At 31.0% G+C, this 13,302-nt stretch overlaps 1 protein-coding gene across 3 annotated transcripts; it reads right to left on the bottom strand.

Moving 5' to 3' along the window:
- Positions 1-7,278: 7,278 nt before the first annotated feature.
- Positions 7,279-12,920, bottom strand: LOC130825459 (serine/arginine-rich splicing factor RS41-like). 3 transcript variants are annotated; one of them, XM_057690699.1, is made up of 6 exons: positions 12,759-12,920; positions 11,093-11,202; positions 8,711-8,823; positions 8,389-8,624; positions 7,642-8,265; positions 7,279-7,552 (listed from the first exon to the last, which is right to left on the bottom strand). In XM_057690699.1, exons 2-6 carry the CDS (start codon positions 11,196-11,198, stop codon positions 7,516-7,518), a joined length of 1,116 nt encoding a protein of 371 aa, XP_057546682.1. In that variant the 5' UTR covers positions 11,199-11,202; positions 12,759-12,920; the 3' UTR covers positions 7,279-7,515. The 3 variants fall into 3 exon arrangements, with proteins under 3 accessions (XP_057546682.1, XP_057546684.1, XP_057546683.1); XM_057690701.1 differs by lacking the exon at positions 12,759-12,920 and adding an exon at positions 9,018-9,314; XM_057690700.1 differs by lacking the exons at positions 11,093-11,202; positions 12,759-12,920 and adding an exon at positions 9,018-11,086.
- Between the last annotated feature and the right edge of the window lie 382 nt (positions 12,921-13,302).

The following is a 13,302-nucleotide window of genomic DNA, read 5'->3' as shown; positions in this document are numbered from 1 at the left end:
TGTGGAACGGATTGGGAAGTTAGCTTACCGGTTAGCGTTACCTAATGTGCTGGGTAAAGTTCATGACGTTTTTCATATCTCCCAGTTAAAACGTTATGTTGCGGCTTCTTCGCATGTCTTAGACTCGGAACCGTTAGAACTTGATGAAAGCCTCACCTATGAAGAGCAACCTGTTCAGATTTTAGATAAAAGGTTCGCAGTACTCGGCGAAAAGATGTTGCAATGGTTAAGGTTCTATGGTCAAATCATCGGTCACAAGAGGCAACTTGGGAAACAGAAGCTTCAATGCGAGAGAAGTATCCGTACCTTTTTCCTCAGGTTAGTAAGTTACGGGGACGTAACTTTTTAAGGGGGGTAGGAAGCGGTGGAATTTTGCGCGCTTTGAGGTTTATTTTGATCTATTTCTTTTGTTGTGTGCTTGTTTTGTCGTTTTTTTTATATGTGTGATTGTTGTGTGTTTTGTGTTTGATTGTTGTGTGTTCTGTTTGTACGTTGAGATTTTGGGGTCAAAACCTTTTTAAGGGGGGTAGTCTGTAACACCCCGATATTTTTCCGATATATTAAATAATTTGCTATTATTATTATTATTATTATTATTATTATTATTATTATTATTATTATTATTACTATTATTATTATTATTATGTTATTATTATTATTATTATTATTCTTTTTAGAAAAAAAAATATATTTCTTTTTATTATTTATTTTGTTAGTAGGTTAAATCATGAGACTTCAACTTTTTAGGCAATTAAAACCATTTTAAGTCCAAACCTTTTTCCTAATCTATCTTTAATTTCAAAAAAAAAAATAAAATAAAAGTGGGAGTGTGAATGGGTTTGGCTGACCACATGAAGGATTTGGGGGAAGATTGTAACTTCCATTTTGGCAATTGAATGGTTAAGGAAATTATCACAATTAAATCCCATAATTCCTTAATTAATTCCTTACCTTACATCCTTCCATTTCAAAATCATTTGCAAGTAAAGAAAACACTCCCAAATGCTCTAATCCTCACGCCTAATCACTCTTTGGTTCATCAATTTTGGTGTTTTGTCCTTGTGCAATTGTGAGTAATTCTTAACCTAGTTTTATTTTTAAGTTTTAATTTAAATTTCTATGATTTTTATGTGAGTTATTTTATAGTTTATGATTTGTTCATGATTTAAAATTCATGTGTGGAAGTATGATGTTTTTCTATCTAAATTAAATGTATGGTTTTAGGGTTTTAGATATGTTTACATGTGTGTGAAGAATTGTTTGATGAATGATTGAAAATATATATATATATATATATATATATATATATATATATATATATATATATATATATATATATATATATATATATATATACATATATATATATATATATATATATATATATATATATATATATATATATATGTATATATATATATATATATATATATATATATGTATATATATATATATATATATATATATATGTATATATATATATATCTATATATATATATATAGGGGAGGGATCCATTGAGAAGTGGTTGAAAATGAGAAGGGTAAGAAGGACTCTACACCCTTCATTTCACTAAAATAAAAAAAATCTATAGTCACGATTGAGCCAAAAACTTATAATTGTAAAAGTTACTATGTTACACAGAAAGGTAACTATGAAATAATTTTTAAAATGTTCTTAATTTATAACATAGTATCCTTTTTTGTATTTATAGTAACCAAAAAAAATCAAACAAAAATCCTTCTCATCCTTCTCATTTTAAAATCCTTCTCATTTGATCCTACATCTATAATATATATATATATAGGGGAGGGATCCATTGAGAAGTGGTTGAAAATGAGAAGGGTAAGAAGGACTCTACACCCTTGATTTCACTAAAATAAAAAAATCTATAGTCACGATTGAGCCAAAAACTCATAATTGTAAAAGTTACTATGTTACACAGAAAGGTAACTATGAAATAATTTTTAAAATGTTCTTATATTTATAACATAGTATCCTTTTTTGTATATATAGTAACCAAAAAAAAATCAAACAAAAATCCTTCTCACCCTTCTCATTTTAAAATCCTTCTCATTTGATCCTACATCTATATATATATATATATATATATATATATATATATATATATATATATATATATATATATACATAAAAAATGGTTGGTCATATAAAAAAAATGTATGTAGTGATGGGAATTTATTTTTATTTTTATTGATTAATAGAAGGAATTTATAATGTTGGTAGAGAAATATACATGTATATATGTGATGTGTTTGTGTGTGTACATTTGTGTAAGAAGAATTATTTTTTTTGAAAAAAAACATATATAATTAATTAAAATTTATTTTGTATATGATCATGAAAATTATGTAAATTTTATTGTTTAGATTTAATAGGAAATAAAGCATTGAAATTTATATTTTTGTGATAAAAAAATGAAATCCCGTAGGTTTTGAAAATGGTGAAAAAAAATGTGTTTTTGGAACATTTTTGGCTTTGAAATTAAGTTAAAAATACTTATACTATGTTATAAATTATGAAAATTGGTACCCGGGGGTTTTGACGCCTTCCGGACGCAACGGTGAAGTCGGATTTTTAATTTGACAGTTTTAAGTTGAGTTTCTGGACAGATTGTATAGGCTGTCCTGTTTTGTGTATTTACCATGTTATAGTATGTGGTGGATGTTCATGTTGTGTGTAGTATTCTAGGTATGGATGTGATTGTATATGTGTGTTATAGATGATTTGAGGAAAATGTGTATGTGTGCTTATTTCCCGAATACGATTGAACCTTGTAGGAAGTCGATTCGTGACCGGGAATTGATTAAGACGCTTCTGAGTTGGTTATCTTGCTTAAGATATGTACACGCAGCGTGGTTCGCATTAGTCCGATGTATCATATAATAATGGTATACAAAAGTAAAGCATGGATATATAGTACGGATAATGTTATCTTTCGAATCAATAATTTTTATACATTGTTTTGATAAGCAGAGGTAGTATGACCTCACTAACTTTAAAGTGGACGTAGTATGACGTCAATTGGTGGAAATGAATTACTCGCGGTTTATGAGGGCATTATGAGCCACCGCGGGGGTATGCATACTTAACCATAGGCACCGAAGTAAGGCGAGTGTCTATGGTAAAGACTTGCTTAGGGGTTAGCTCCCCCTAATGTATTGTCTCACTTATGGAGTTTGGAGTGTACCGGCAGTATGGCTGGATAGTACAGCAGTATGGCTGACTAACCTTTACATGAAAATATTATTCTTATTAAGCATGATCGAAGCATAAGGTTCTGTGAATTGTCAGCTAATAAATTAAAACTTTCTCTTATATTATTATTTATTTGGTATGTGACGTTTGCTGACGTGTACTTTTGGTCTTAACGACCCTGCGATGATGTTGTTACCTATCTGGGCAATGACTAGCAGTAAGTTAAGTTGCAGGTCTGGGGAGTGAGGATTGTCCCTTGAAGAAATAAATTATTAGGATAGAGAAGTCTTAATAAGAACTTCAAAATTTAGTTTAAAGAACATTTGGTTTTTATGAGGCGACTTTCGTTCTCAAGTTGTAATAAGTAGATTTAACTTTTCGTTATTATCCGCTGCTAAGAATTTCTTATTATCTAGTAGTTCATAATAACGCTAATAGATCTCGATCCGCACGTTTTCCTTAACTTCAAACCCGTTTTAAACTGTTTTTCTAACATCCCGGTTTGACTCGGATTATAGTTGTCTCGTTTTTAAAAGGTCAACTTCTCTTTTCGTATGACCCGAGTTATTCCGAGATGTTACACCCTACTTTACAGAATACAAGTTTTAAAGTTTGAATTTTTAATTCAATTATTATAAATTTGTATTAAAGAATATGTGCATTGCACAAGTTTCTATATAAGTTTATAATAATTGTGAAGAGTAATTAATTTATATCTTGAGTTGATGAGGATGATCAATTAATTTATATATTAACAAAATTAGTATTTTTATATTATTTTTAAAAATTTTATATATTTTTTCAAACATTCTAATAGGTTTAGTGATATTATTGTTTAGATATATAGTAATATTAAAAGTAAATTTCGATGGATAATCAAAATTCATCTAAGCGTCATAGAGAAGACCATTAAAACAAAAGAACACCTAACGGCCCGTTTAGTAGGTACTAATAAAAGGTAATAATGGGAATGAAAAACTATTGTAATTTTAGTTGAAAAATCTCTTAGCTACCTTGATGGTCATGCTTGTCTAACTCCAATCATCTCATTTTCTTCATAAAATTCATTCCAATGCATAATCATTGGGTTAGGTGGTATTAGGTGGTAATGGAAACTTGTAAACAAAAAATTTTTTTTGTAATCAAAGTTTAATTACCATGGGAATGATACGGAATTTTTGATGGAATTTTACACTATAAACAATTCTCATTACCACAATTTAGTATCACTAACTAAACGGGCCGTAAGCGTCATAGAGAATACCATTTAAACCCTAAATGGTGAGATTATTTACTTTAAATTAGTTTTGTAAGATTTAAGTTTAGCATTGTTGAATAAGTTTTTTTTGTTTTTTTTTTTTGTGTTTATGAAAAATACGATTATAACCAAGGCTTTTAGGATTAAAATTCTACCTAGGATCGATAAGGGGATATGATTGAAATCGATAGAATCAGATCGTAGGATCGTATGATCCTACAAATATGTAGTATAATATGCTCTGGATAACTTATTATCGATTATATTTTCTTAAAGTTTTAAGGTGTAAACTAAAATTTATTTGACTTCATACTTTTAATAATCGTCTAACAACAAATCAAGAAAAACTTGAATTTTAGTCATATTATTATAATAATTTTACATATATTTATATATAAGTGAAATCTAGATTATAAGATGATTTTTTTACGATTGAGATATACCTTTGTAAGATCAGATCGTTGAATTGTTGAATTGTGGAATCATGTTAATATTCTACCTCCTAAATTCCAAATATAAGTATAAGATTGTGTCATCCTACCAACTTTAAGATCTTACTTAGCTAAGATCCGAATCTGTTGTCTAATTTTAGATTGTAGAATCTTAAAATCATTGATAAAGATCGCGATTCTTATAAGCATGATTATAATTGCAAATTAAAGTTAGGAAACAACAAAGACAGCAAGATATATTCAAAAATAAATTATACTTAATGGATGAAATAATAATTCCATTATATTTAGCTTATATTCCTCATGCTTAATGTGAAAATTTGAAAAAAAAAACAAGTGTTTTTTAGTTAAAAAAAATACCCAACCAAAGTTTGAAAAATTTTTTATTCTTAAAATAAGTGTCTTCTACCCAAATCCGAGGCTAGGCATATGTTAGCGTAACATTGAGCAAGAAAAAATTCTGTCAAAGAAGCAAGCAAAACTTTATTCGCTATTGCTATCACCAAACACATAATCCTAATAATTTTTTTCTTTTATTTTACAATTTTGACTTGTTCCTCTTTCAAATTTATCCCTATTTTCTAATTTATCTTTCCAGGTCGAACAATTCTCTAGAATCACTCGTCTAAAAATATTCGCAGATGTTGCATAGTGTGATTTATATCTGATAAACGTATGGCCTTGCAATTGTTGAAAGGTCTCTAATGATTATAAGGCTTTTCGATCCTCTGCAAGAATCCCTTACCTTCATTTGCAAGGTTCTGCATTACTCTCTAATCAGACTGATATTAAGAAGGCCAGCCAAATATTTCTATCAGAAGTACATGTTTAACAAGAACTACTATTAAAATAAGGAAAATTTATCGTCAGTAATCCTACTTATTATTCATCTGCTATTAATAATCTCAATTATTATTTATTTTTAAATAATTCATCTTTTGTATTTTTTGCTGACAGCACTCCTTGTCATATTTTAGTCGGCTATTATAGGTATATACAACCAAATAGTATAGGGGTAGACCAACAAAAAAGCATATAAAAAAACAAAAAATGAATTTAACGACTAGTAGGTACCTATTGTACCGGTTAAAATATAAAAAGGGCTGTTGTCAAATAAAAGGTTAAAGAGAGATTTTGGGATTTTAACGTAAGAAGGACTTTAATTATCTCTTTCGATGATGGTGATTGATACTCCTTCCAAAAATACTTAGCAAAATAATATATTTCCATAATAAAATAATTATGTTTTCCTAACAATCAGCAAAAAAAATATAAAGGTTGAATTTTTTAAAAATAATTAATTGCAGAAATTATTCACAGCATAAAGTCAATAGTCAATAGATGGTTTATGACAAATTTTCCTTAACATAATTTATGACAATCAATTCTTTCATCCCAATTAATTTATTATACAATTTACTCTCTTTTACACATCCAGATATTAAATGTCTCTGTATACCTCTACACATTTTGCTCATTTTTATCTTAATCATGAACTAAGGACCAGCTTTAAGTTAAAAACAAATACAATAACCTGGTCCAAAAATTAAGATCAGCCCACACACAATTTCATTTTATCTCTTTGATTTCGATCACATATGTCTTAAAAGTGATCACATAAACCTTAAAAGTTATAGACTTTAAAAGTGATCGCATTTGCTTTAGAAGTAATCACTCATAGTAGTCAAAGTAATCACATATGCTTTAAAAGTGATCACATAAGACTTAAAATTGATTACATATGTTTTAAAAGTAATCACATAAGCATTAAAACTGATCACATAGGCTTTAAAATTAATTACATATGTCTTACATAGACTTTAAAAGTAATCACCTACAATAGTAAAAGTTAATTATATATGCTTTAAAAATAATACATAAGTATTTGAAATAATCTCATATGCTTTAAAAGTGATCACATAAACCTTAAAAGCAATCACATATACTTTAAAAGTGATTACATAGTAAAATAAAAATAATTACATAAGTCTTTTAAAATGATCACATAAACCTTAAAAGTGATTTCATAAGCATTTAAAAGTAATCACAAAGTCCTAATTTTAGAACGGTCCTATTAAAGATAATAGCTGATAGTACATGGTATCCTAATGTTTAGAAGGCTTAATAATTGGTCACGCACATCAATTTGAGTATTTGAAATCAACTTGGTATTGTATTTATTAGAAACACGATCATCCAAAAGTCGCCTAGACTAATCTAGAAGCTTCAAGAATGATCAATGGCTCGGCAGAGAACCTGTTAGCTGCAAGACCGGAACTTACCATATGGCCATGCACATGTATTGGGAGTTCAGAAAATCTACTCAGAGGTCTGAACTCTGGACCGTCCAGTTTACTATAGAACATCATGATATCAAATTCACCTCCATCAATATTGTACAGGAAGAAGTATATAAGATTTATACATGCCAATGGAATACAGACTGGGACTAAACTACCAAAGCTTCAACTACAAACTAATAGTTCTATCTTCAATCAAAGAGACAATGTCATAGCTGGGAGCACAGCCCAAAATGGTATAAATGGAAAGCAGCCCAAAATCTGATCCAAGATTGAAGCAACTGCAGATCAAGATTGTGACCTTCGCCGCGCTTGAGGAGAGGGGCTGCAACGAAACATGTTTCAAAATTACTACACCAATAAACAGAAAACTTAGCAATTAATTCTAAAATTGAACAGGAACAAAATACAAACCTTTTATATCTGTTGTCAATTGGGCTTCCACATTCACCAATAGGGCTGTCTCTCAAGCTTTCCTTGTTAATGGGGCTCCTGGGTTCCCTAAGATCGTCAGATATGGCCCCTTCCTCTGGATACGGGCTTGAACTCGGACAATGGCCATAACCATTCCCAATTCTGTCCCCCCCATGAGGACTTCGACTATGATCATGAAGAACAGGTGAACACTCCTTGTGATGAGTACTAGAGCTCCGTTCATGGCCATAATGTGGGCTCCTCTCTCTCGATGTCTGATGTGGACTACGGCTTGAACGGTTACGAGCCCCATATGCAGGACTCCTTTGTCCTCGATGAGGACTACGGCCAGAGCGAGCCCCATATTCAGGACTCCTTCTCACTCGAAGAGGACTACGACTTGAGCCATTACCATAATCAGGACTCCCTCTCTCTCCCTTGTAGGAAGCTGGCGTAGGTCCAGTTCCGTAGTCAGGACTTCCTCTCTCTCTTCTGTAAGGACTTGGTGACCTCCTCCTATCAGGAGACCTATCACGGCCTCTTCTCTCTGGGCTATACCCACCTCTTCTGTCATCATCATCTCGAATAGAATATTCAACAGATATGACTTGATCCAAGAACTTTCTGCATTGTATAATTTAATATTATCACAAAACAAAAAAAAACAAAATGGAAAAACGAGATACCATAGCAAAAAGAGAGGAAATTTGACTGTGATAACTGCTATGAGTGCAAACCAAAACTGACCTAGAATTGGTAGCATCCAAAGCTTTAGTAGCATCCTCCTGAGACTCATACTGCACAAAGGCAAAATTTCTTCTTATCCTTACATTTAAAATCTTCCCATATGGTTCAAAGTGTCTTTCCAAGTCACTTATTTTTGCATGATAAGGAAAATTAATAACAAATAAGGTCTTAGAAGGCCTCGAATTGGCAGATCTTCTTGAGCTGACTGGTTTTCTTCCAATTTGTCTTTGTTCATGCTGAAGGGCAAATTGACCATATGAGAAATGGAAGTAAAATAGCAGCTGCCAAAAAAATAAGTGCGTATGAAAAAACTGTAAATCACCTTTGTCCACTCAACACGAAGTCTCCTTCCCTTTCTACCAAATTCAGATCTATCAAGAGCCCGAATCGCATATTCCGCATCTTTCTCATCATCCATATGCACAAATGCAAATCCTTCAACATCAAAAGAAAAAGAAAAACTCAGAAAATCAGGCTACATGGAAATCCTAAATCAAGCATGGCAAACACCTGCAATCTACCCCACTATAAGACTCAGAAGTCCCTGCTAAACATTGCGAAATATCTAGAAACGGGTTAAAAGAAAAAATTTTGGAAAAATAGCTAATACACCATATTTACTGACAGACCTGAGATTGATTAAATGATGTCAAGAACAAAGCCAAAAGTTCATGGAATGTCAGTGATATTGGGGTCATCTCCATGTGTGATGTCGCCTCCGCTGCTAGGTGGGCGTGATAAGCGACATGATATTAGAAGCTGGACAAATGTCACAAAATTTAAGAGGCAGTGATAGTGTAGTGCCATCGGAAATGGATCAGATGGGCTCTTCTTTGGATAAGAAGAGGAAATGTGATATATCTGGGCCTGATAATACAAGGAATGACCCATCCATCAGCCAAAGGTGATAAGATGCCAATGCATTCCTGCGCCAAATAAAATGTTGAGAACGGGGGTTGACACTTTTTAACAAAACAGTTTTCTTGCTAGAACCTTGAACCCCATAATTGACATAATTTTTTTGTTTTTAACGTATTATAAAAAATGACAACTTAATGCGCTCCGATGATTTAACGCTCTTGCAAACATTTTGCTCATCAGTTGCAGCTTCAGCTTGACAGAACACGACCTATCACACGGAATTGTTTACACCAGGATTATTTGGAAGGAAGAAACCTTCAAGGATCAAGTCAGTCCAACAACAGAAGGAACTTATTGTATCATATGTTCGCAAGATCAACATCAGACTTCACAAGATCACCATAGCTTCCCGAGCTAGATTTACGCACACAGTTCAAACCCGAACGCAAATAAGAACCAGCTTGACTTCTTTTTCTTAACGGACAACATTCCAAAATGAATGTTTTACATAATAAAACAAAGTAAAAGAAAAACAGAACTTGCAAGAATTGCACAATATTGAATACACCTCGCACCCATGTAACTTTAAGACTATTAATAAATTTATGGATACTTAAAAAGCAAAATTGCTTGTCGACTGTCAAGGGATAGGGGGTTAGAGCACAGCCTGATGATCCATCAAACAAAATTGATGTGCAATCACATAGACTGATATTTTAAATTGTTTCAAACATATATTTTGAAACATTACAATACCACCATATGCACATAATAACTTGACGTTTCTATGTTGTTTATTGTATATCAACAACATAGTGTTTGATTACAACGTACAATAGAAGAAAAAATCAAAGTGGAAAAATTTATATGGACCATGCCAAATTCATTCACCGACCATTAGGTAATTTCTTTAGTGCAATGTTTTTCTAAATAGCCAAATAACTAATGTTAATATTAATTTTATTTTATATGGCCTTAATTATACTTTTAGGATTATCATTGACATGGTAAGTTAATTTTTTAATAAATGGTTAGGCAAGGTTGAGCAAACTATAAATTATTAAGTGTTCAAACTAATCTACATTTTTTGATTTTTTTGATTTGAGTTTTATAAGATCATTGATGAAGTACATTATTATATTATTTATACGTTTTTGGTATGATCTTCATGCTTGTTGTTTGTATAAATCTATGTTACTTGAACTCAAATACTAATGTTCGGACACTAGTACGTGTTCAAGTATCGAATACATCTAAACATATAATTTACGCCTAAAATGAAGTGTCTAAGTGCCATAACAATATCCGAGTATCAAGGATTGGACAAGGGTATGTGAAGCAAAATGAATAGTCCGAGTAACATAGGTATAAATAAATTGTATCCATTAAACTATAATCTATTATATATTGGTATTCATATTAAATATCTTAGTTTGTTAGATAATAGATTAATAGATTACTAGATATAACATATTATTTAGTATACTCTATACTATTTGTTATTTATACAAATAAATTGTCCGATAAAATATATTTTATTGAATATTAATCTTTACTATTTAAAATCTTAGTTTCAATATTATATATAGCTTTAAATTAAACACATATTTGAAGTTTGTTTTATAAAATGTAAATAAATTAGGCTACCCTATTTTTTTAATCTTGGGTTCCAGCAAGAACATAGGGAACTGAAAACTAACAAGATGGACATTACTAACTTAACTTTTGATCAAAATGGTGTTTTTACATAAAAATCAAGAAATACAAAAATTCACCGGTTAGTTTGTATATAAGAGAATATACACTAAAACTAACATAAAAGACATTAGTCAAGAAAACTTACCAGACTTCATATCCACTCTATCCACTTTGCCATATCGTCTAAAAAGACGCTCTAAATCAGATGGACGTGCGTCAAAATCAAAGTTCCCGCAAAAGATTGGCTTCATCTTTCTAGAAAATTTAATAAACCGTAAATGATATAGAACTCTGACAAAATATTAGCTCAACGATGGGCTATATTGATTTAGAGTTTGCAGAATGGTGTAATACATAACAGCTTCAACAAAGTCAATAAACAAAGAAACAGGCCTACGAACTCCGCATAAAAAACAATGCAAATGACCTTTACGTAAACATTTTAAAAGAAAACAAAGGATATACTACTATTCCAAAAAGTATCTACAATGCCATAAAACTCGATTAAGTAATACTTTTTTGTCCTTCGATTATACAACTTAAGTAAAATGACTTAGTTATTTATGTGAAGCACTTCTAAAATCTTATACTTCAATATGTGAAGCAATGTTTTTGCAATCAAGGGTCATAGCAACCTTTTTGATAATATAAAGGTAAGGCAGCAAACAGCTTCGCCTACCTAAGGGGAGTCATTTGAATGAAATTCGGGCAGTATATTTTTATTATACAATGTACATCGCAATGAAAATTTTGATAAAACTTAATCTCATGCCACAAAAGATTTATTTCCTGTGTGTTCACTTAAGATCCACTTAAGGTTTTGTAAAACACATTTACACCAACAACTCCACAAGTTACTCTACCAATCAATCGATCTTCCCTGTGTATGCATACCAAACTCGAAGATCATAATATCAGTTCTCTTTCAAAGAGACAATTACGATATGGGATCTCAAATTTGTGACGTGTTCACCTTGACAAAACATGATGCTCTAACCTGGACAAAACATGTCGCTGTCTAGCCCTCATTTAACTAACGATCTGTATCCAATGTAACGCTAATTTTTATGTATTTCAATTGACTAGAATACTAGCTGGGTACAACAGTCGATCAATTCTAGAGTTTTAATCCAATTTGAAAAAGATTCAAGGATCAGTTCAGTAAAAGTTTCTTTCACCAATTCTTAATCCTTTATCGTGTTCAATTTAAAATAATTTCACCTTAACCCTCGAAATCAAGAAAAACGTCAGACAGAAGCAAGTGGCAATCTATGAAACCAGTATAAATCCATCACAAAACTTCAAGATCTTTAACACACAGCTTCCATAAAGTTAAAAGTTCTATGATTCGCAAAATTCATCCAAAAGAAAATTCACAGCAATTGCAACTACTCAATAATTAGCTTTCCAATTACTCAATCCTAATCTATGTTCTCACACAAATCAAAAACTCCAGAATGTTAAAATATTCGTTTTCCATTCGACATAATTGATTTTAAAAACAGATCTATTAAAATGGAGATGATTGATCAGTGCAAATAGATCCATCAAAACAAAACACATCTAAATAATCGAAGTTCAATTAGGTGGAATGAAACAGATAAAACTCAAATCGAGAATCGTTCCGTTACACAAATTAAGAAATGCAACAAATGAAAAGATAACTAAATTATAGATCTACGACATACAACAAGAAAACTATACTTATAATCAAAATCATCTATAACCAAAACCGAATTAGACTAGAACATGAGTAGATCTGAAATCATCTATATCCAAAATCAAAATTAGATAAAGAAGAAGTAACTAACCCCGAAATTCTTAAATAATGTAGTAATTTGAAGATGGATTAGTAGCTAAAACCTTTGAAACTGAGATATGGTGCTACGTAAAGAAGAGAATAAAAGAAAATGAAACACTAGAAATTATTTTCTTGGAGCAGTAGTTTGGCATAGATAGTAACTGAAATTTTAATGACAAGAATGTATTTGAGAAACCATTTTTAATTGGATCAGTCAATTATATATTTTTTAAAATATTGTAAATAGGTATTAAGAATGATGTAAGTAGACATTTAAAATCTAGAAAGTAGGCATTAACAATACAGTAAGTAAGCATTAAGGATAATATAAGTTGGCATTAAAAATACGGTTAGTAGGCATTAATCTTTAATCGGCTGGGCTTGAGATACGTTTCTCAAAGAGACGGTCTCTCAAGAGACTTTGAGAGACGTATCTCAAGCCCAGCCGATTAAAGATTAATGCCTACTTATCGTTTTCTTAATGTCAACTTACATTATCCTTAATGCTTACTTATCATATTCCTAATGCCTACTTTCAATATATTAAATGTCTA

This window comes from Amaranthus tricolor, chromosome 10 (genome assembly GCF_026212465.1).
Source record: "Amaranthus tricolor cultivar Red isolate AtriRed21 chromosome 10, ASM2621246v1, whole genome shotgun sequence".
In the NCBI taxonomy this organism is placed as follows: domain Eukaryota; kingdom Viridiplantae; phylum Streptophyta; class Magnoliopsida; order Caryophyllales; family Amaranthaceae; genus Amaranthus; species Amaranthus tricolor.
The sequence above is the reverse complement of the archived record's forward strand: the minus strand, read 5'-3'. Positions and strand labels throughout refer to the sequence as shown.